The 25,858-nt window shown below is 39.4% G+C and overlaps 1 protein-coding gene across 1 annotated transcript in view; it reads right to left on the reverse strand.

Annotated features, from left to right (window-relative positions):
* Positions 1-5,936: 5,936 nt before the first annotated feature.
* The window catches only part of LOC124271652 (sodium- and chloride-dependent transporter XTRP3-like), an 80,846-nt gene continuing 60,924 nt past the window's right edge, over positions 5,937-25,858 (reverse strand). The window contains exons 5-14 of the mRNA XM_046706801.1: positions 18,311-18,443; positions 16,516-16,704; positions 14,567-14,673; positions 13,268-13,392; positions 12,509-12,621; positions 11,012-11,152; positions 9,428-9,524; positions 8,841-8,920; positions 7,269-7,439; positions 5,937-6,546 (exon numbers count right to left, since the gene is read on the reverse strand). Coding sequence (XP_046562757.1) covers positions 6,316-6,546; positions 7,269-7,439; positions 8,841-8,920; positions 9,428-9,524; positions 11,012-11,152; positions 12,509-12,621; positions 13,268-13,392; positions 14,567-14,673; positions 16,516-16,704; positions 18,311-18,443 — 1,387 coding nt within the window. The 3' untranslated portion in view covers positions 5,937-6,315. The remainder of the gene's footprint in view (positions 6,547-7,268; positions 7,440-8,840; positions 8,921-9,427; positions 9,525-11,011; positions 11,153-12,508; positions 12,622-13,267; positions 13,393-14,566; positions 14,674-16,515; positions 16,705-18,310; positions 18,444-25,858) is intronic.

Raw genomic sequence — 25,858 nt, forward strand, 5'->3', positions numbered from 1 at the left:
GTGTACTGGTATGCCGTTCCCTTTTATCACTGCCAAATAAATATATTATTGTAGGGTGAATTGTTTGCTTATTTATTTAAATGATGACCAAAAAGGTATCTGTAATGCAATATAGTTAATTCCCTTGTTGCCACGGTATTGATATGTCAACATAAATCATGGCACCAGATCAGCATGACATGCCATGTTATGCTATCCATGACACGTGATGACAGATCACTGATTGACGACATGAAACTTCATCCCTGACTTCACGTTGACCGGTCTAACCTTCAAGTACAATGGATGTCTTTGAGGACATTTTAACTGCCATTATTAAAGAGCATAAACATTTAAAGATGTTAATACGGGTCCACCTGTGCTGTACTTTATGTAACATATGTGACTACTCTTCCAGCAAAGATAGTTATAAACAAAGAAAAAATTACCAGGCTATTCAGTTTATCTTTAGTGAGCTGTCCAACTCATGGAAATGTGCAATTTCTAAAAATATTATAAGTGTACATATATTAGTGTACAGATAACGGTAATAAATGAATCGAATACTATAATAATGTTTTGAAAAGAAATCTATCTACTCCCGACATGGATTATGCTTCCCGGCACCGTATCTTTAGCTTTGGCGGTACTCCCCTACTCCCTTGGAAAGCTCTCCCGGGAAATCCGAAATATACATTTTAGCCTTCCCGGGATTAGGCCCCTAAGTTCCACCAAGCCCGTGAGAATCGACCAGCAAATAATGTTTGTACGCCTGACCAGAGCGCGATCACATGCCATAGACCAGTTCGATCGCAGCCTTGGTCGCAGACTCGATTTTTACTGCGACCGAATTTTGACACATTTTGACTTTCCGGTTACACCAGGCCACTGCTGTGCGATCCACACTACGATTTTGGCTTTCCGGTTACACCAGGCCAGCTGTGCGATCCCACTACGACCAAAAAGTGTTCACTGGTAATTTTTTGAGCGAGCGAGTTGAGACCGAGTTGAGAGCGATACGATCGGTCGTATAGTCGTCGCAATATGGTCATACTGTGGTACGACAGTATTGGCGATTTTCCCTGCGAGCAGCCACGACTGGGTTGAGACCAACGCGACAGATTCTGCGACTGACTTGCGACCGACCTGCGATTGCTTGCGACCAGTGCGACTGTTCGTGCGATCGTGTACGACCGTATTGCGACCAATGCGAGTTTATGTGAGTTCTGTGAGACTTTAGTACGACCATGGCGACTGTTTGTAAGATCGCATCGACCTCAAGACTTATTCGCGATCGGTCATCAAATAAAGTTTAAAAACAGCGCGACCGACAGAGATCGTGTCATTCTGAGCCTGAACAGCAGACTGAAAACACCTAGAGAAGATGGACACTGAAATGACCCTGGTATTTGCCTTGCTGTGAAACCCACCAACAAATACAGAATATTGGTAATTGCACCTTGGCCATGGTTAGACACATTCAGCGAAGGAGAAGAAGGCATCGATGGCGTGAAGTTTGGGTACGAGAGTGGCTTTCCCCTTCGGAGAAACAAGACCACTGCCAGTACTACCATCTTGTCCAGAAGTTGAAGAAGAGAATCCAATTCAGTTCAAGAACTACATGAGGATGCCAGTCGAACTCTTTGACGAAATTCTAGAAAGAGTAGTGCCCATGATAACAGAAGAAGGCACCAATTACAGACCCTATTTGGAAGCAGGGTTGAAACTCGCACTGACATTAAGACACCTAGCCACCGGTGACCAGTATGCAAGCATGGCCTACAGCTACAGGGCCAGCAGGACATCAGTTCAGCATATGGTACCATAACGGCAGCAGTCTTCGGTGTTGTCGGGTGGCGAGCAATTCTACAACTGACTAAAGATGATGATGATTTCAAGTTCAAGACCGCTGCCAGTGGGTTTCATAGCTCCAAATCACTCGGGGTACGAGTATGGTTGCTAATTAGTCGCAAGAACGGTCGTGATTGGTCGCATTGAAATCAGTGTAATACACAGTGCTCGCACTGGGGTCTTGGCGCGCTCGCCACTGATCGCGCTATTTGGTCGCAAGTGAAAGAATCGCACAAATGCAGTACGAGTGAGCGCAATCACGTTGCGAGTTCATGCAACCGGTATGCGACCGCGCCAGGACCCCAGTGTGACCGATGCGAGGACACTGCGACCGAAATAGCGAGTGAGCCATCGGTCGCAAAAGTTGTGCGAGTGTATGGAACCGTTTCATACACTCGCAGAACCCTCTGCGACTGATGGCGAGCGAGTGCGAGTGAGGTAAATCGTGAATGCGACAGAGGGGCAAAAATCGGTCGCAGTGGGGTGGCAAACTCGTTGCAACGGTGGTATAAGACAGCTGGGAATAGGCGTCACGTATTGTGGCAGTAGAGGAAATCGGACATTCAGAAAGTACACAATTGTGAATTGGTGTGACGAATGAACCCTCACATACTGACCCATCATGCACGTCGATAAATACTGATTGTGATCAAGAACAGAAAATGTCACATGAGTATAAGTTTATTTGTAAAGCTTGACAAAAATGACACATATGAAACTTCGGCAAAGGATGATAAAGATCAGTACAATCCACGATTGAACTATTACTGAACTCAACAAACAAATCTCGTAACCTAATGCTGTAATGAAAATGTCTTAAATTCCCCAAATAACTCTTATACATGCGAATCGAAGTTTTAATAATATTAAATGTTACAAAAATTAAACCATAGTGTGAAGTTATGTCCTTATCTGAATCAAACACAATGTTGATTATATACAGAATAATACAGAAATGGTATCATAAGGTCACATTCTAAAAATCTTGAAATATTCTAAAAAGATTTATGCACGATAGTTTGAACAGTCAGAAGATAGTACCACATGATATATATGTTTTGGCGTTAATACACGACTATTCAAACACTTTTGTACTACTACACGACACGCTGGATATTGTTGATATATGTATAAATATACATGATCTATGCTGAGCTATTGAATGGTCGCAATGGTGCAGAAAAGCATTCTACGTCAACAACAGCATTGCAACTTACACGTGATATCTTAACAAGTTGTGATCAAAGTGCATGTTTCATGAAATTTATTTCAGAACAATTTTACAGCTGCATTTGTGTACGACACCGGCAGTGTCTTTTCAGACAATCATATAATTGTAAGATTTTTCTTAGCCGCGAAAGGTACATTCATGAAATATAAGTAAAATACTGAAAGAAAATGCGACATAACCAACGCCCTTGCTGTACTCCTTGTTCAGGATCGTCGATATCATGTGTATGGTTAACTTGGTGAATGAGGAACCGGGATGTACTTAGATTACTAATTATGTACACTATATTAACCAGTCCACATGAACATCACTTTCATTATATTATTTCAGTTCGATCCACCATCAAAGTCCTCCATACTAAACGAACTTTTTGAGCCAATCTGACATGGGCTTTCTCAAACTGCTTCACTATATTATGTCAGGAGAACCCGTTATATACAATTTCAGTTTTGAGCAAATGAAAGAGACTCACAAACCACAACAGTGCATCCTCTTGCGTGCACATATCAGGACTTGGAAAATTTCATATATTTTTCTCCATTCAGAACTGCCCGTTCACATCAGGTTTTGAGACACAAAAATCAGATATGCTTCTCAGAATGTTTAGCGCAATGGTGTATTTATAAGCTTTCACGATCATTGACGGATTAAAACATTCACATAAAATGACCTTCTCTAGCCTCTTTATCAGAGCTCGACGACTACATCAAAAGACTATTTGAATGATATGTGTTCCACACAATTTTAACATATGCAGCTGTAGAATTGAACATGTCAATACCTGTGCGCTAACTATCTAGGATTTCAAAGAACGACAAGAAATTGCATTGGTCCTCGGATCATAAAATAATGACATGAATAAAGCAATATTTACAAATATACAAAAGTCACAGGTGATTATGACGTATATGATGACGTCATAGTGACGTAAGGCGAGATGATGTAATTGAAATGTTGAATGTCATTATTGGAATGCCATTTTAACTATCATACTGAGGTTATTTAACAAGTCAGATCCGGTTATTCAGAACAGTAATACCTCAGACCCGGATCAACCAAATATTGCCTGTTACAACCTGGATCATTTTACCACTGCAATTCATGATCAACGAGATTCCGCCATGTCAATCTGATGTTATTGCAGTTGGTATTTTCCCATTCACCAATGGCTCAACATTTCTCTCCTGTTTTTCGAGTGGTAATTAATAATCATATTTTACAGATATTATTCAACGATAGATCATCATGGGAAAATAAGTGAGCAATTTAATTTGAGTATAGGGTAACAAACTCTACAATTATCAAATCGATGTATTTGGAAATATTTGAGGTAACTTATCGAATGGTAACTTATCCGTAGATTTCAGCTGTTACAAACTGATTAAAACAAGTTTTTAAAGATGTTTTTGTGTACGTCACACAATATATCATACATTAAGAACGCCTCCAAATGGCAACTGGTCTGGTATGGATGTTAATACATGTATATTCAAATGAATGATTGTGAATGACGAAATAGTAATGAGTTAATGAGCGAGATGTTTGATAGGATTATGGAAGCAAGCTGAGTTTAATCAGGAAAATGTATCTTGTTTCAGGAATATGTCTCATTGATGTCTTCATGTGCCAAATTCGTGCAAATCTAATCGAAATCTAACGGGAAAAACACACCAACATGAGAATATTTTAATTTAATCTTACAATATCAGGGCTAATGCGAAAGTCGAGCTGACACAATCCAAGAATGCTATTGCAAATGTAAACCGAGTTTACAATTTGTCATTAAAAAGTTCCGTGTAATAAACTCATGCCAATAATGGTTGTCACCCCCCTCCGCACCCCAACCTCACCCCACACCCCCTCTCCAAAAAAAATTGAAGGGGGTGACAACCATTATTGGCATGAGTATATGAACGAGTTAAGCATATTTCCATAGAACAAATCCCAATCGAACAGAATGATGCACCGTATCGTGTCAACTCGACCCGCACAACAATCAGAAAACATATAATAATCCCAACATGCATTTGTATATGATTGTGCACATAGTGTTCAGATGGTGTTTTAGGAACAACACCAGGGTATTTTGATGTTATGCTCTTAGTGTAGTTTCACGTACACAAACACGCCGAGATGTTACAATATACATATGGAATATCATTTACATACTTGATACACTTGAAGGCGACGGTTTACCACGATAAGCACTGTGTCTGAGACAATTGGCAACAAACCATAAAATGAGCAATCCTGTTCGTTCTTATTCCTTCCAGACCATTTATTAGTGAACGATCCTTCAAACACCCAACCTTTCTCGGCAACATGTTGATAAAAAATAACCATTAGGCCTTACATATTCTATTGGTTGGTTAACGCAATTTTGCTCAAAGGCCAAAGTAGAAGGTCGAAAAAACAATAATTTGTCAGATCGGCACTGCTACTAATGTAGGAAAACTATACTCGGAGGTCATACCACCATGGAATGTATTTTTGGAACATCGACAGCAAGTTGACTGGGAATGTTGTCGAAATTATGATATATTATTCAGAATTTCTAACAGCGGTAATCAAATCTCGGAATTTTTTTTTTCCATTTCAAAGATAATCGACCGAAAATTGTTTTGACAAAATCAAGTTGTATATGTTTTTATATCAGGTTTCCTTGTCGGTCTATCTCGTTAACCAAGTAAATTGTGTGAGGCCTCTTAATGGTCTATTCCCATCGTCAACATCCTATAATCAGATGTACCAAACCACGGGATGCAGTTGGTATATGACGTAGAGTGATTTCGGTAGTGTATGCGTTGCGTCATGCTTTATAGAGTTACACAGATTCTGGAGGCATAATATGCAGAGAATCTATTTTAGCCACCGCTGTGTTGGGATTTCATTTAATTTCCAACACCTTTGCGTCGACATAGGTATTGTGTAAATACAGACCTTCTACCTTGAAATATCTTCTGATGTAAGATGTTGACGTATAATCATGCACATTGTTTTCATTTAAATGCGAAAACAACCGAAACATTTCCGTATATATCAATGTGCTGATTCAGTTGGTTTCAGAGCAAGTTACAATGTCCGATTTCCATTGACGTTACTTTGTGATGCAAACCTTTTTTAATTAAAAAAGAGAGTTCATTATCAACATGGTAAATATTGGTTAATATCAATCAGCACTTGATGCATCTCCTCTGTTTGTGATAGTCTTTGTGTGAGCCTCTCTTTGGTAATATTTCGTAATTTCCGCCCTTTCACACTCGGACAACGTCGCCATATTCCGGCGGCTTAATGCTGACCTCGACCTCTGACTTTGGTTGCACCAACTCATTTGAGACCATCACTGGGCGCTCGTGCGGTTGGTGCTCGCTTGGTAATGGCGACTTCGCCTGGGGCATTGACGTGTCCCCGGTTTCGACCGACGTGTACTCGTCGTCCATGACGTCGTCGGGCAGCTGACCCGTCCGCAGGGCTTGCAGGAACCGCTGGAACATGAAGCAAAGGAATTATTATGGGTTTATCAGATAGTTAAATTGATCAGCAGCTTTTTAGGACAGCTCTTATAAGCTTTGTTAATAAGAATTAATACTTTGTCGCATCCCTTTCATGATGTTGATAAATAATTAAGTCATTAATAACGCGGCGCATTCATATTAGTTGACGTTCACGGGAATAATCAGCCTCGATTATCTGGCCAGAGTTTAAAATACCACACAAGGTAGGTAAGCGATCTGGGATAAATTTCAACTTTCCTTGTTAACGAAAGTCATTCTTCAGTCAGTATTTCCCGTCTACAATGATTTAATTCTTCAGGGATTATGGACTCCATACAGGACAGACCATTCGAGATGAACCGCGAACACAGACATATACCACCAGCCATAAAGGTCACGTCTAAAATGAGTTACCTCCCTTCCGTTATATAACCAACAACTAACACTGTATCAGGAAAAATAAAACAAAAACAAAGAAAACCCATTTTATCATATTTGAACCAATCAGAAAAGCTTTATCATGAAACAAAAAACAATTTCACCCGTTATATTTGAACCAATCAGAAACGCAGTGTCATATGTTTAACCAATCAGAAACGCCGTGCATGAAACAAACACAAAGGTCAAAGCTTATATTATATTTGAACCCAATCAGAAATGCTGTGTCATCTGTTTAACCAATCAGAAAAAGTGTAATATAGAACGCTAGTTACCCCCTTCAATGACCCAGTCTCCTTCCACACGGCGTGTGCCGCTCCGAGTATCACTCCAAAGATTATCGGCGAGATGGAGGCCAGCCACCCCAGATACTCCGCCCAGCGCTGTTCAACGCTCACTACCGACTCCTGGTAGACGTACACAGCGAAGTAGTAGATCAGCAGGCACTGTGGAGAGTACAGAACACTTAGCATGTGTATTGAGGCTGAAGAGAAACACTTGTTTGTTCGTCAAATGTACATTTTGGTAGCTGCTTCAAGACATAAAATTGTTTTAGAAATAAATAATACAAAATTAAATATAAAATATTTGATATTTATAATTTTAAAATATATATATTATGTACTGCGCAATTAATCAAGATAAGCAAATATTAAAATCACCGAGCTATATGCATCGTACAAAATGAAATATGCCACTGAACTGAATTTAAGTATGCGTACGAAATGTATGAATTCAACAGTGTGTTTGTAGCTTTAGGTGCATACAGTGTAAGGAATAACATGCTCATAAACGGTGGGTAGAAATGTAAAGACATATTATTACAAGTACCACGATAAAAAAAACATGCATGGCATTTTCTCCATGAATCGTTAAGGGAATGGTCAACTGGCAATAGTCTTATTGGTGCTTACTCAGCTGAAACATCACTACACGCGACTCTTAACTCAATTTGTAGGATCCACGTTCTATAACGGAACACTATAACTACATTAGAATGTCCTAATTGTACAGAAGGCAATAAATACACGTCTAGACGTATGATGAAAGTGGCACTTGACACAACAGTTCCGTTCGCCAGAGCTACCGCAGCTCTAAGATGACCGTTACTCCCTTACGATAACATAGACTGACGACAGTAGAAGCGCTACGATCGGTATGTGAAACGGGATCCAGAAAAAACCCGTTTTTCACATTTATCAGAGGCACATGTGTTTTTTTGTTTGTTTATTGTTTAACGCCTCACTCAGCAATATTTACGGCTGTCTGTAAATAATGGAGTGTAGACCAGACAATCAAGTGATTGACATTATGAGTATCGATCAACGCAATGGGGTTACGATGACATGCATCAACCAATCACCAGATCCACCAGATCCCGTTAGTCGCCTCTTACGACAAGCATGGGTTGTTGGAGACCAATTATTACCCGAATCTTCTAGGGTGCATAAATGTACCTTTCTGATTCATAAACAGAAGAGATAGTGGACATTTTCACAAATGACGTTTTTCTCAGGATTCCAGGCTTCAATAAAATGTGGCATGTATTTCATCATTCTTTTTCAGAAGGAAGTAATGGTTCCATTGGGTAACGGCGGCGTTTTTGTTGGGGACGGTTTGTATATAGGCGCTTCCAGATATTAAACTTATCTAGGGATGAACCAAACACTATTTTAGACCCACAAGACACATATTCATGTGAATGTGACCGAACTAATTTGTCTGTCTGCCAACAGTGGACCAAACTAAGGCGAAATAAAGCTCTATTCTGTTCTGAGCTAAAAAACGTAAAATGACTTAAAACTGATGACCGGAAGTTGGGGCTTCGCTGGCAACTGGTCACCTACCGCGGCCACCAGGGAGGCGAGTCCATACCACAGGCTCATAGACAGACGCTCTATCGGCAGTCGTAATGTCTCCTGGCGGACTGAAACACAAAACGGAATATATGAATTTAAACTTTCCATTAAAAACGTTTCTATCAGCTTGGAGACACTGCTGTTTTGTCGTTGAATCACTTGATTTTATTCAATCAAAGAAACTGTGTGAGAGAGCTGTTGGTCCCTTCGCTGAAGCCCATAATACTCCTGCTTGTTACGAATCGAAAGTGACTATCTGTGTGTATGATTGCGTGTGAGTGAGTGAGTTTAGTTTTACGCCGCACTCAGCAACATTCCAGCTATATGGCGGCGGTCTGTAAATAATCGAATCTGGACCAGAACAGTAATCTACGAGCATGAGCATCAATATTCACAACTAGGATACGATGACATCTGTCAACCAAGTTAGCGAGCCTGACCACCCGATCCCGTTAGTCGCCTCTTACGACAAGCATGAGATACTGAAGATCAATTCTAACCCGGATCTTCACGGGTGGTATGATGATGATGATGATGATGATGATGATGATGTGTGTATGACTGCGTGTACTCACTGTAGCCGATGATGAAGGGAACCATGCTGAAGATGACGAGAGCAAACAGAAGACGGTCCATGTAGAACCGGATGATCATATACAGGTAGATGCCACACTGTGAACACAGATGACAAACACATCAGAGTCTGGCGGTATATTGAAACATCAAACACATTATATCCTGGTTGGTATCACACAGATCAAACAGACAACCCTTCCTCTGATACACAACAGATTGTGTCTTGTGTCGACACGCACATCAACCTTCACTCGGAGACATATTGAGACTTCCGCTTTCAACGGAAGAAACTTAGGAAGGACCTTACATTCCCAAAGGACGCCGTACATGCGGCTTCTTGCTTTGAAATAAAATGCTATTTGGAAGCGGAACGTTTGTGTCTCACTGCAGCAGATAAGATTATGTCATTTTTCGGAGGGTTCAACCCAACGATGACAATTTATGAATTGTGTTTGTTTGTTGTTTAACACCGCACTCAACAATATTGCAGCTATATGGCGGCGGCCTGACCACCCGATCCCGTTAATCGATTCTTACGACAAGCAAGGGATGTTGAAGATCAATTTTAACCGCATTTTAACAAGACAGTTGTAATTGTCCCGATAATGGAAAATATGACATCATATCGTATTATTCCATTAAAAAGGTGAGATGTATGTAGGAAGAGTAAGGACATACCTGTGACGTGTATGGTAGAGTAAGGACATACCTGTGACGTGTATGGAAGAGTAAGGACATACCTGTGACGTGTATGGAAGAGTCAGGACATACCTGTGACGTGTATGGAAGAGTAAGGACATACCTGTGACGTGTATGGAAGAGTAAGGACATACCTGTGACGTGTATGGAAGAGTAAGGACATACCTGTGACGTGTATGGAAGAGTCAGGACATACCTGTGACGTGTATGGAAGAGTAAGGACATACCTGTGACGTGTATGGAAGAGTAAGGACATACCTGTGACGTGTAAGGAAGAGTGAGGACATACCTGTGACGTGTAAGGAAGAGTAAGGACAAACCCAGATGTGACGTGTATGGAAGAGTAAGGACATACCTAAGGACATACCTGTGGACGTGTGACGTAAGGAAGAGTCAGGACATACCTGTGACGTGTATGGAAGAAGACAAACCTGTGACGTGTAAGGAAGGACATACCTGTGACGTGTATGGAAGAGTAAGGAAGACATACCTGTGACGTGTATGGAAGAGTAAGGACATACCTGTGACGTGTATGGAAGAGTAAGGACATACCTGTGACGTGTATGGAAGAGTAAGGACATACCTGTGACGTGTATGGAAGAGTAAGGACATACCTGTGACGTGTATGGAAGAGAAAGGACATACCTGTGACGTGTATGGTAGAGTACCTGGGACATACCTGTGACGTGTATGGAAGAGTAAGGGACATACCTGTGACGAGTAAGGACATAACCTGACGTAAGGAAGAGTAAGGACATACCTGTGACGTTTATGGAAGAGAAAGGACATACCTGTGACGTGTAAGGAAGAGTAAGGACATACCTGTGACGTGTAAGGAAGAGTAAGGACATACCTGTGACGTGTATGAAAGAGTAAGGACATACCTGTGATGTGTATGGAAGAGTAAGGATGAAGGACACGAAGCAGAACAAGGCAAGAAGGAAGTCCGGCCTCTTGAAGAACATCATGACCCTCTTGTTGATACAGGGCAGCATGTTCTCCCAGATCATCAGAGTGTGGAGACCCTGTGGCAGAGGACACAATGGGGGAAATACGTCTCCACAGACATCTGCTTCTACAGATACTACCACACACAAAACTAACGTCAAGAAACGACTAACACTACGTCCACTGGTATCGTACATTTAAAAGGTATGTTTTGGTGTTAAGGTCAACTAAGCTTCAAGTATAGCGATGATCTGATATCGTGCGATATCCATCACAGAGCCAATTCCGTTTCAGTGATTTACCAACCTAAGCTAGAAAGATAGGAGATTTGTCAGACACGTACAGCTAATCTTCTTCAAATTTAGATATGCCTACAAATTCTAAAGGCATTTTCACAAGACCGTATGACCTTCTCTTCATGTTGAGCAGTATTTCTGCTGCTCCAGCCTTTTACATTTATCAACGTTTGAGGTACAGCCAAGCATGCTCTTTCTGCGAAGATTTGAAAGGGCGCCATACGACTCTTTCACTAAAGTTGATCCATCAAAGTAACATCTCTCCAGTTCACAGTAAAACTTTTGAAACTATTTATGGAAGATATGTAGAAGAACAAGAAGTAGAAGATATGGGAGACATTTTCATATGTGGCGCATCAGTAACCAAAATGATGTCCGATGCAGTTCTCTACTTTCACTATATGCTCGGGTGCTTCGTCAGATGATCAATTGACATCTGTGACAAGGACAGCCTGTGGAGGATACGCTAACCCGTTCCCTAACACCAGGCACCATCATTATTTCATAGTGATAAGCACATGGTCATGCAAAAATTGACCACCTCCGTGGTGCAGTTGTTAGAGCGTCCGCCCGGAGAGCGGAAGGTCGTGGGTTCGATCCCCGACCACGTCATACCAAAAGACGTTAAAATATGGTACTTGTTGGTCCCTGCCTGGCGCTCGGATTTAATGGGTACAACAAGGACTGGTTGGCTCGGAGTCAGTATAATGTGTCTGAGTAGGGTATTCATGCTTCACTGCGGCATGGTATCTCGGTGGGCTAGCACTATAAAACCAGCTTCAGTCTTGGCTAGTACAAGCAGCCGCACATACACATACACACGCATGCACGTCGTCATATGAGCGAAATATTCTCAAGCACGACGTAAAACCCACTTTCACCTCACCTCACCTCATGCAAAAATTGAGATCATACAAACGATACAGCTTTTAGTAGAGATTTCGTATGAATATGGAAATTGGTTGACACCTTTATCAACACTTTTTGCGATAAACAATGATTGTGGGCTTCACACATTGTGCCCATGTAGGGAATCGAACCCGTGTCTTCGACATGACGAGCTAACGCTTTAACCACTAGCCTGACCCACCACCCTGGGTTGGTATTGACTTAGCAAGTGGGTTGGTATTGACTTACCAAGTGATGAAGGCCAAGCAGGAAGTACGTCAGGTAGATCAGAAACGCGATGAAAGGGGACAGACTGAACTTGTCGAACGTGAGAGGAATCGTAACAAACATGAACGACAAACCTACAAACAAAGAGGACATGGCATCAACGGTTATTGATTTGCATATATATTATGTATCATAACATAGGCACAATTTTAATTTATTTAAAGAACCTACACTTTCTCATTACAAAACAAACTGTTTTGTCACAGGATACAATAAAATTAAAGTGCTTATCAGGGGTGGAAATAACTTTAAGATTGTTAGTGTACTCTGGTACAGTGGCACATGTAAAATCACTTGCCCTGATAATTTTTCCACTAAACCGGCCGTTTTCTTGTTGATTTTTTAAATAAACAACATAATTAACATTGGAAAGTCAACTGGACACCGGTACAGTGTGATATACAAATTTGCTTGCCCGACAGAAAAAAACCCATTGGACTCGGACGTCGGGCAATGGGTTATTTCCACCCCTGCTTATTCATAATTACCATCAAGTGAAATTTTACACTCATACGATTAATTAGACACACCAACATCAAATGACGCGTACAAAGATCTTTATATCTACTACTTTACTCCGCTGATATTTTCCATTAATAATAAATCATGTTTGAATGCAACAATATGAAATAGTAAATGAACCGTAAATATAAGCTCAATATCAAACGGTCATACTGTCTTTCTTAAAGGACAAACAGTCATTTCAGAATTCAGTGTTACCTGGTTTGACACCCTTAGCGTTGGCGAGCCATCTTGAATTCTCAGAAGGATCGATGTAAGGGGCTATCGCCAGGAACACCAGATGAGGGACAACGGAATAGAGTGCCAACAGGATACCCCAAGCACTGCAGTGGAGTTTTAAAAATAATATAAAACCATGATATGTTCTTTTGCATATATTCATAACATTAGAACGAATGACCTCTATTTTGTTGGTAGTTCATGGCCTCTTTGAAGATTGTTTTAAACATATTTTATTCACTAAGGATTCAAAAGGATTAGGAACATGATGTCTTTCAGTGGCATTTACAAGTTGTACATTGATGTCCAAACTATTTTTCTTAATTTCTCTCAAACTTCTCAGATTCACAGAAACTCTGATGAAGGGACCTGGAACGGTCTCGAAACGTCGTGAGAGAAATTAAGAAAGAAGTTTAATCCATAAAAATATCTTTGATTAGGAACATGTTCTCCAACTTAGAATACCCTTCTCCTTTGTATGTACATAGGTAATTTAGATAAATATAGATGACAGATAGTGGACAAGAAAGTAGAATAAGTAAAACGAGATAGAGCTCATACAGAATAGAAGATCCGGGCTAGAATTGGTCTTGAGCAACCCATACTTCGTCGTAAGATGCGACCTACGGGATCGGATTGACACATGTCATCGTAACCCAATTGCGTAGATCGATGCTCATGCTGTTGATCACTGGGTAGTCCAGACTCGATTGTGTACATACTGCCGTAAGCCTATGTTACTGTATAGGATGTACATTAGTCGTAGCGCTGAAACGGGTCCCAGACCAACAGCAAACAGTTGGAATATTGCCGAGTGCGGCGTTAAACAACGAACAAACAAATAGTTGTCCATCTGTTTCATGTTTGCTACATGTGTGTTCGTAAAGGTATAGCAAAAACATATTCTACATTCAGAAAGTACTCAAAAGGAAGTCCATTTTGGAAAGCTTTCGTCCTAAAATGATTTTTGTCCAAATACGATAATTAGAATCCTGATGTAACACCAACTGGTAAAAGATGTATCATGTTTTCGAAACAAGCCACCAGGTCTTGTAAAAAGCTACGTAACTGCCAAAAGAACTGCAACAAAAACGTACGTAGATTTGGTTAAAAAGTTTAACTGAAAAGCAAAACATGCTTTTGATCCTAGAAGCAAGTCAGCCAGAGACATGGAACACCGGAGAATCAATAGAATTAGCAACAAGATGAAGGAATGTATCCATCATGGTACCACGAGTGTAGAAGAACGGTTCACAGGGACGTTAACGCCACACTTACGCGTTGATGATGACCTTCTTGTTGTGGATGTGGGTTCCAAGCGTTGGGAGTATCCCTGCCCATAGTCCAAGACTAAACAGGTGGATGTCCAGGGCATCGATCCACAGCTAGGAAGGCAAAGGAACATATTGACATGGAAAATCTCATATTTACAAATACCTTGCTTCTGCCTAAACTTGAACAGTCGATACTGACGTAAAATGTCATACTTTCAAATACCTAGAACATCTGATATTGATGTAAAGTGTCATATTTCAAATACCTTGCTTCTGCCCAAACCTAAAACATCTTGCAATTGCCTGATAAATGTCATATTTTTAAATACCTTTCTTGTCTTAAACAATAACATCTTATATTGACGTTGAAAGTTAAATTTGCAAACACCTTCAAACATCTTGCTTCTGTCCAAACCTAGAACAGCTGCCACTAACGTAAATGTCATAATTTCAAATACCTTGGCTCTGCCTAAAGCTAGAATATCTGATATTGATGTAAAATGTCATACTTCAAATACCTTGCTTCTGCCTGACCTAAAACATCTTATAATTGCCTGAAAAATGTCATAATTTTAAATACCTTGCTTGTATTAAACAATAACATCTTCTATTGACGTTAAAAGTTATTTTTTCAAATACCTTCTGTCTGGAACTAAAACATCTCAGATTGACATGAAAAATGTAATATCGTTAAACACATTTCTTCTGCCCAAAACTAGGAACCTGATATTGACGCAAAATGTCATATTTTCAAATACCTTGCAAGTGTCTGAAACTTGAATACATGACAAGAAATATCATATTTTCATGTACATTTCTCATGTTGGAATCTCTAATATAGACAAAATGACTTTGGCATGTGATATTTTATCTGATGAATTTCTCTTTACACATGAAAGAAATTAAATTTTCCAATAACGTTGTAGACGGTATCATGTGCTTCCAACATAAAGTGGTATTACGTTGACATTTCAGTGATGACAGGAACCATATTGTAAATACTGACATTTTCTTAAATTCCTTCAAAACAATAGGGAAGCTATTGTGAGGAAAGATCCACTAGAACAGCGTCAAGAACTATTTCTTATAATCGAGATATTATAAATATTTCAGAATTATACAAACACCACGGTATGCAAAACATGTTGATACAGAAATAGTTAATGTCTCTTAGAAAACGTTTTTGGTATCTATTCGTTTTTATTTTCCTGTTAACATTCGATGTTTTATAAGAACTTTTCGAAAGGGATCCAGGAGAATCTCTGCTAGTCTTAATGTCAATACATATTTCATGATATATCATACTGTACAGTGGATTCCATTTACGGTAACATTTAAACATTTGGAAAGGTATGCATGTTCTGTATCATATTGGAACATGGATTCCATTTAAGATAACATTTAATGTAGTATGTATGTATGTATGTATGTATGTATGTATGTATGTATGTATGTATGTATGTATGTATGTATGTATGTATGTATGTATGTATGTATGTATGTATGTATGTATGTATGTATGCATGCATGCATGTATGCATGCATGTATGTGTGTGTGTGTGTGTATGTATGTATGTATGCGTATGTATGTATGTGTGTGTGTGTGTGAATGTGTGTGTGTGTGTGTATGTATGTATGTATGTATGTATGTATGTATGTGTATGTATGTATGTATGTTCGTGTATGTGTGCGAGCGTATGTGTGAGAGAGTGATTGTGTGTGGATGTGTGGATGTGTGGATGTATGTATGTATGTATGTATGTATGTATGTATGTATGTATGTATGTATGTATGTATGTATGTATGTATGTATGTATGTATGTATGTATGTATGTATGTATGTTCGTGTATGTGTGCGAGCGTATGTGTGAGAGAGTGATTGTGTGTGGATGGCTGGATGGATGCTTTTAACAGTACAACCGAAAACAATACCATACACAAATGTGTTTGTACCTTCGGGTCTCCCAGTTGATTGTAGAAAACGTTCTTCTCGTGGAATTTATTGGTGAGGGTATCATGCCTGGAAGTTGTTCCCGAGAACATGTAGTAGAGGGATCTGCAGGCGTTGGGGACAGCCGAGTATGCATAGATGAGGATGGTGACGAGGCAGATGACAGTCAGGGGGGTGAGCACATACAGGATCTGTTCACATAGGTTCAGTGTTTACAAGGATTACACGAATTACCGAGGCAAAATATACAAAACTATATTAAATTAAATATTGAAAATTAAATATTATTGTTATATACTCAATGTCCATATGCTTAAATGCTTCCTTAAATTGTTTAATAACCACCTGCCCCGACCTCCCACCCTCCTTAAAAAGGCCACCACCCCCCAAAAGAAGAAAAAAAAAAAAAGAAACCCAAAGCAAACAACAACAAAAACCCAACAAAACAAACAAAACACACACACACAAATAAACAAACATAAAAAAATCCAAACAAAACAACCCCCTCCCCAAAAAGTAAAAATAAAAAGTAATTCTTGCTATGTTCGTTTTGAAAAGGTTAGACGCATATCAGCGATGACTGATTCTATGCTCAGATGGCAAAGTAACATTGATCATGTTCTTATTTATTACATTGCTATTTGTTTCAGACACACATTAATCAAAACACGACTGTGCTGCTTTCATTTCCTATTAGAGACGGCAGCAGTTGCGAGGGAGAGTGAATAAAAACATGTGGTTCTCAGGCTGCATAAAACTGCAGTAATCTGTCTACCTGCTTGGTGTGTACATACGTTATACATAATTTACTTATGAAAAAATTCTGTATTTATTAAACATGCACTACCTAAAAGGAATTCTGTTCAATGTGAGGAGGAATGTGTGTGTGTGTGTGTATGTATGTGTGTGTGTGTGTGTGTATATATATATATATATATATATATAAAGAAAGTCATGAGAATACCGAGCGTACAGTAGTACATATATAAGAAGAAGTTTCTGAAATAATCACACGACACGGATCTTCGAAGTTAACATGGCCACGAAGATCCGTGTCGTGTGATTATTTCAGAAACTTCTTCTTATATATATACCAATGTATATGTTTGAATCATATTGTCTATATAACAAATACCACTTTGCATTTATTATACATGGGCCAATGGCCTTTATACCGAAATAAATTATTCTCTCTTTCTCTCTCTACATACTTTGAAGATTCTCTTTACAACATGTATCGAATATCGTTTTCATTTTCATTACAGATAACCCACGAAATCTGAATGGGCATCATATATATTCACAACTTAGCCATCTTAACATTATTGTGCTACATAATATGACCAAACAATATGGTCAGGAAACACGTCAAGTAGTAGACATAAGTGAAGTCCAAGGTGAGTGGTACTTGTCATTACCATGCCCGTGGGTCTCACAGTCGTTAACATCGAATCGGTCTTCGGGAGTGAGTGTGCTAAAATTAACGGATCGGCATTATTTCAGCCATATAGCGAAAGTCTTCAGCAACCCATGCTTGTCGTTAGAGGCAACTAACGGGATTAGGTGGTCAGACTCGCTGACTTGGTTGAAACAAGTCATCCCAATTACGTAGATCGATGCTCATGATGTTGATAACTGGATTGTCTGGTCCAGACTCGATTATTTACTGACCGCCGCCATATAGCTGGAATATTGCTGAGTGTGGGGCTACACAACAAACCAACCAACCAAAAGATAACGTCGAAGTTAACAATTTAATTCCGATGAAACTGCATCGTGATACCGTCCATCACTTGCCTTGCCAATGCCCTTGGTCCCTCTGAAGACGAACAGGAAGATGATGATCCACGTTGCTAGGACACACAACATGATGTACCACACCACGGGCCCAAAACTCCCGATATACTCGGAGCGCTGCAGGAACTGTTTACTGAAATCAGGAAATGAATCGTGAACGAATACATTTGCAGATGTGAGTGAGTGAGTGAGTTTAATTTTACGCCGCAATCAGCAATATTCCAGCTATATGGCGGCAGTTCTGTATGTAATCGAATCTGGACCAGACTATCCAGTGATTGAGCATCGATCTACGCAACTGGGATGCGATGACATGTGTCAACCAAGTCAGCTAGTCTGACCACCCGATCATGTTACTCGTCTCTTACGACAAGCATGAGTTACTGAAGACCAATTCTAACCCGGATCATCACAGGTAATATGCATATGTATTCACATGGCTTCATTAAGGATTTTCAGTGATGGATTCATATAAATTGCATAACTGCTTTACTTCTTATGCCCAATGGAGCATAGCCTCAAAACTCCCATTTTTTTAGCTTTGCAAAACATATTTGCTTAAACAATAAGATGGGTCGCGAACCAAAGTATATATGTCGATGTACAAGTATAGCTGAACACCTGGTGTCATCTCCTATGTTCAGCGATCCACTGGTACAAGTTTCACCACTACTTTCCCGTTAACAGGCTATGGCTTTGGCATTATGTATGTGTAAGGGTAGATACATATCTTGAAGGGGACATTTGGAATGTGGACATTTCTTTAAAACATTAAATGTTAATAAGTGAGTGAGTGAGTTTAGTTTTACGCCGCTTTTAGCAATATTCCAGTCGAGGGACACCAGAAATGGGCTTCACACGTTGTACCCATGTGGGGAATCGAACCCGGTCTTCTGCGTGACGAGCGAACGCTTTAACCACTAGGCTACCCCACCACTCTATACGTAAATAAAACCAAATGTTTTGAGGTTGTTACGTATGACACGTGGGACTTCTAGTGTGTCAATTCAAAGTGTAAAATAACATATATCAAGTATCAGTAAGATAAGTATGGTTAAAGACACCGCTGTTATATATTTTCGGTAATTATCACTGGCAAGAAATTATTTAGCTCGCAGTAAAGAAATATTAATTGGCCCCTAGTTGTTTACATGGCATGCTTGATCGTTGGAGAAGTTTCGGAATGCTCCAGTTTTAATAATGCTGACTTTTAGAAAGGACCGGCTACCTGGCGATTCGAGGACTGGATGAACTGACTTGAGTCTTCTATTGGCTGGGTTGGATTTGTACAAGAAATTCCTGCTAACTTCTTACGCAATTCCGAATTCCGGAGCCAGGCCTCTGTCAATACTTTGGACAGTGACAAATTGCTGGATGCTCCTGAGAGCAACAACACTTAATTACATGGCCTGTTACGTATTGCCGCTGCCACTTATTTAATCTACTTGTGATCAAAATGATCAAACCTTTTTTTCTTTCTCTTTTTTGTTGCAAACCTCAAACACTGTGGTTTGGTAAAATTTATTGATTTTTCTTTATCTTCTGTGATAATTTATTGATTACAGAAACTTTGTTCTGTAGGTTCTGTATGTAAAGATTTGCGATACAATATTTTTACCAAACATGATCAAACTTTTTTTGTTCTTTGCACATCTCAAACAATGTGTTTTGATATGATTTATTGATTTTTTAAATCTTATGTAGTCATTTTTTATTACAGAAGCTTAGTTCTGTAAATTCTAGATGTAAACGTTTGCGATTCAAGTTTTTTTTATCAAACTTCAACAAAATGATCAAACATTTTAATTTTTTTTTGCAAACCTCAAACAATGTGTTTTTATATATAGAATTGGTTTTATGTTTACCTTCTGTGATCATTTATTGCGATTCAATTTTTCAACACCTTTGAAATATCAAAATCGATAGTTTAATGGTAGGCGAGGTCGATGTGTTAAAAGGAACACAAGATGAAGACAAGGTCACGTACGTTTGGTGTTCCTGGGCTGTGTGTGACACAAGGACGTGACATGTGCCTTTTATATTCATTATGTTTTGATTGAAACCAGAACCTAGATAAGACTGAAGCAAGGAACACTTGATCAACAAGTGCCCCATCCTCGGTCAATCAGAAACCAGTCCTTCTTGAACACACGCCCCTCATTCCATGGTGATATATTCAAGAACATGGTGGAAATCTATCGCGTAAACGAAAGACCTTTAACATTAGGGAATATCAATTGATTGTGTCACTAAAACCCGTCTGTTTTACCCTGAGGCCTTAAGGAGTAAATTCACAATTTGGCAGCTCGACTAATCGAGAAGACCAGTCTCAGAAGATTGATAGCACAATTGCCCTCAACAAAAAGGACACACAGCTCCGCAGAAAGAACCCACTGCAACTACGCGGCGCCAAACGTCTTGCAGCAAGTAATTTTCTTTTCAGATGCAGAAACATTTGCCAGGATGTTTCAAGTTTCTTAACACTTAGATGGTTTAATACCTAATTTTAAACCTTAATTTGAGTGTTCTAAACAAAGTTACAAGAAGATGATAAGCGCTTTTTAAAATCCCTCTTTTGACACTCTGAATAATTTAATGCGTGATGAAACACTAGCTCATATAAAGATTCAGAAACTATATTAAAAATTTAAAAGAAGGTATTTTCTTCTAACTCGCAGAGTTTTCTTTTTATGTGACCACAGATGTTTGAAGAAACAAAAGACAGCCGCTTTTAAGAATGTAATATATATTATAGGGTTGGATCTTTCCTTTGCAACCGGTGAAATATGTTTCGTTGTGCGATCAAGGCTGGTTATTTTGGGGGTTTCATGTAGCATATGAGTCAGACTTTTACCATGTTTAACGTCATAGCTCGTAACATTTTAATCGTTATTTAAGAAGTTTATCACAGAAATAGGTAGTGGAATGTACGTGAACTGTATACGTCAAGAGGCAGTTTTTGTTTCATTTGACGTCAGCTATATAATCATGCTTGCTGCAAATCTACTCTAGGCTACTTGTCTTCATCCTATCTACTTTCATGTTAAACCTGTCACAAGGATACGATTAACTGTAAACCCCCCCACCCCCCACCCCCCTGCAAATTTATATAGTTTTTTAAGAGGTAAGAAGTATAAACTTAATGCTGAAGCAGGTGCGTGTGTTCAACAAAGACAGATTTTTGTACATGGGCACATACAAACTTAAACCGCAGAGTTCATATTTTGTGGTAAGTTGAAACCAAAAAAGAATTTAGTCTTTGTCGATAGTAAGCGTCGTCTAGACCGTTTTATGTTATTTCAGTTAATGTTGTTTATGTCTGCAGGGGAAAAAGTAAGAAAATATATTTTTATATTATTATTTATATCATTTATATCAGTGAAGTTAAGCAACGTCGAGCTCGGACAGTTCTTGGATGGGTGAACGTGTTTGGCAGCTTGACTCCTGAGAGTTTCTAGTTTCAGTCCTGCCCCATAACGAAGCACATGTGATACATGTGGTCTCATCTTAGGCAAGTGAGTTTGTTCAAATTTGCCTCTGTTCACCCAGCAGAAAATGGGTACCCGGTTAGATAAAGTCACGTGACTACAACTTTCTAGCGCCTAACAGGCAGCTTGGGTTATCCGGGGTAATAAGAGTCAAATTCTGATAAAGCGCCACGAGCAATCACTTAGTGTTTGGAGACTGTGCGCCATAGAAGATGACTTATTATTATTATACATTAAAGGAAAGGCAACACCGTTGTGTCAAACACCGTCGAAGGACCTCTGTGAATACTTCGAGTTATCAGCGACTCCACACAAGCAGTACGCAGGTGTTCAAGTTTTTCCTTCGAAACAACCATATGTTCGACACAATGGTGTTCACAAATGAAATATCAAAGATGGCGATGTCATTAACTCCAGCTCTGAATACAAGCGAGGAATTCCATCCTCAGTTGAAAACTGATTTTCTTATGAGTTCTTCGAGTGACATTGTATAAGCTGGGAAGTACAATATAGATAAACTTTATCGATAACAACTTATTTATTTCATGAGTACGATGCAGATTCTTGTTCAATGGTCAAGCAGGAATGACAAATGATGGACTTATGGTGTTGGTCTTTATCTTTTGAAAACGCATTCTATTGCAAAAGATGAAGACAATATGTGATAGAAAGACCCTTGTTTGAAGGGTTTGCAACTTTAAAGTTGAAACTAGACGTCCCTAATGTGGCTCTTCTACCTGGAGGGGGTTGGCAGATCAAAGAGGAATGTAATCAGAAACACCGGAAACAAATTGGCTAGACTGAGACGCAAATTGATATAACCTAACCGTGGTTCTCAACACAAGACTCACAGCAGATGATATAACACCTCGAGCATTGATGCCATGGAACCGCTGAACCAATTCCTACCACTTCCATGACAGTATACATCAAAATATGTTCCAACAGAATCCATCATCATAACATACTTTGTTCACAATAAAGACAAATAACGCCAATTTATATGTGAGCCACTGTGTGGTATCATCTTTGGGGGTTTGGGTTTGGAAAATGTATTCAATATTTCATGAGACTATGTGTTCACTTGCTATGCGGATATACATCATGAGGAAAAGCCAAATGGCGACATGGTAGCCGGCCATTTCACACCGATGATAGGTGATATGTTGAGGCATGACTTCATTATTTTCAGAACTGTATTCTTGTTTGTAAATGGCTACAACCTTACAAATATAAATCGCTTGGAGGGTACAAGGAACAATATTCAGCAATATTCAGACAACCCAGTGATTGACATCATGAGCATCGATATACGCAGTTGAGAGACGATATCATACACAACCAAGTCAGTGAGCCTGACAACTTCGTTAGTCAGTCTTACTTCAACATTCTAAACCCGATCTTCACAGGTCATACACTTCTTACCAATGCACTATCAATGAGAATAATCATTAAAAATGTCACATAATAAACAGACACTTCCTTTATTTCATCACTAAATCCTTTCAAAGACCAAATGGAAATGTAATAAAATCTCTGCCCGAGTTTAGAATTGTTAAATAATACGGAAAATTACTAACAGTTATGTTCCTGTTCCTAAGCCATCGAGCATGATCTAACTGAAATGTCATGATGACCGTATACTCGGTTGGAATATAATGACTAGTGCTGCGAATCAAATGATATCACATCGCACCACGCCTATTACAGATGATTTCAAGTGTCCCTTTCATCTCTATGTCGAAATTTACATGAGACTGACTCCCTTTGGAAGATATCGATTCATGTCCATTTCACCAGGAAACACATTTCAGTGAAATTTACATGACTAGTCATGCGTGTAAAAAAATAACGTTGGATAGTAATGGATCATCAACTTTCGCTTCAAAATGCCTACAAGGAAATTAGCATTATCGAACATTGCAACCACGACAGAAACCCGATTGAAATGAAACTGTGTGTAAGAGATGATCTCATGTATTCATACACTCGAAGTATGACATGTGTCAACCAAGGTATCAGCTAACTGCCCCCCGGACAACTGCCCCCTGGCTATCCGCCCCCCGTCCATTGTGCCTCCCGGACAACTGCCCCTAGGCTAAGTGCCCCCCTCAAAACTAAAACTGACCCCCCCCCCCATCTTGATAGGATTTATTAAACGAAAAGCCTCCCGTGACAGTGCCAAAAGACTTGCACGTGTGGTTGAGAAATATAACTCTATGGACATTTTGGAATTTTTAAGAGCCATCTCCCACAATCTGTCCTTTTAAGTGAATTGATATTTATGAACTTTTTGAAAAATGAGCTCTAAGTGAATCTGAAGATTGATATGTTGTGTTGTATTACATAGTGCTGTAAACTAAACATTTAAAACTATTACTTTTTGTTTTGTGTGTTTTGATATGATGGGGGCAGTTGTCCGGGGCAATTAACCCAGGGGCAGTTGTCCTGAGGGCACAATGGACGGGGGCAGATAGCCAGGGGCAGTGTCGAAGGGGCAGTTGTCCGGTGGGCAGTTGTCCGGGGGCAGTTTGCCTAGACCCGTCAACCAAGTCAGCGAACCTAACCACCCGATCCCGTTAGTCGTCTCTTACGACAAGCATGGGTTACTAAAGAACAGTTCCAACCAGGATTTTCACGGGTTTAAATAATGTTACCAAACCGTTGTATACGTCTTCGAAAGCAAGATGCCAGAATATTTGTTCCCTAACCAAACATTCAACGTGTTATACATACAGCTGTTTTGTGATTCTAGGTTGATATACATGTGTACCATTTTGTATACATTTTCATTTAACTAAAAAAATATAAAAATGCTATTTTTTAAAACTAATTTGAATAACAATACCATTGGAAGCAGCTTTGTTTAGTTTTTAGAATCAAAACGAAAGATGATAGTCATGCATTACGCATGAGCATAACCTGGAACTGAAGTCAGCTTCTGGGTCGTCTCTTAAACATTTGAGTGGCATTTCCAAACTTGCTTCAGAAAAACATAACACTGCAAAGGCAGTTATAACTCTCATAACAACCGGGTTATTTCTAGAAACCAGGCATGCCTTGAGTAAACAGCATTTTCCCAAACGATATAATATCAAGTTACAAAACTGTTACAGTTTGGCAAAACATCTCCAAATCTGAAATACCGAGGAAGCCAATCCAATTATTTTCTTGAAACCAACCAAACCGTTAACTTCCCTTCCCAAATAAAAATTGTAATTGTCTGAATGTTTCATTATGAGAAGGCCGATGCACTGCAACGAAGACATTTGATTGACGTTTTTCATATCACGCAACATGAATCCACAAGTTGGACCAAGTCGAATCGATCAGATGAGAATCTCACAAAACTGACAGTCTAATATCACTTTCTGAAATAAAGACACTTTTCAGTCTGAAGATTTGGGAAAATTCTTACATGGTCTAGTAAAGTAAATTGTATTGGTTCTTGCAGAGGAATTGGATTGAAGTTGAGAACGTTGTATAAGCATACACATAACACGAGCTGGGATAGACTGTGTGGGATCACAGATAGGTGATTGCTTAATATTGATTCTGCATCGAATCGTCACACGAGGGATTCTTATAGAAATCCAAAGTAATAACCTGTCGGGAGTTCCGTCTTCGTAAAATGGTTTGAAACGTGTGAAATTACATACATCAGTCTTTACAGTAACATTTCTCTGTGAGTCCAAATGCTCTACACGTTCGAATACCATGCAGATGAAGTTGATGTCTTTAAGGGATACCATAGTAGTTCTAGCTCTGTTACAGTAGAGAGAAAGTCCGCTAACGGCCAATCATACATGCAGCAGAAGTGTTACAGTTCGTGTTGACTTCCTTTGTTAATCGTCCTGGTTTGGTCAGTTGTGACTAGAGCGTCTTAGCCCCTACACCAAGTGCCGTATGTTTGGGACGCAAAGAGCAGCGATTTAACATTTAATAATCTACCAGAGTCGCTTGCCCGGTTGCCTGGTTGTCCGACGGCGTGAATGTTAAAGTGAGAATAATTCTGCAGGTTCTATCAACGATGTTACTTAACTAGATTGAGGATGTAAAA

This window comes from Haliotis rubra, unplaced genomic scaffold (genome assembly GCF_003918875.1).
Source record: "Haliotis rubra isolate DU_JTF1 unplaced genomic scaffold, ASM391887v1 Scf162, whole genome shotgun sequence".
NCBI lineage: Eukaryota > Metazoa > Mollusca > Gastropoda > Lepetellida > Haliotidae > Haliotis > Haliotis rubra.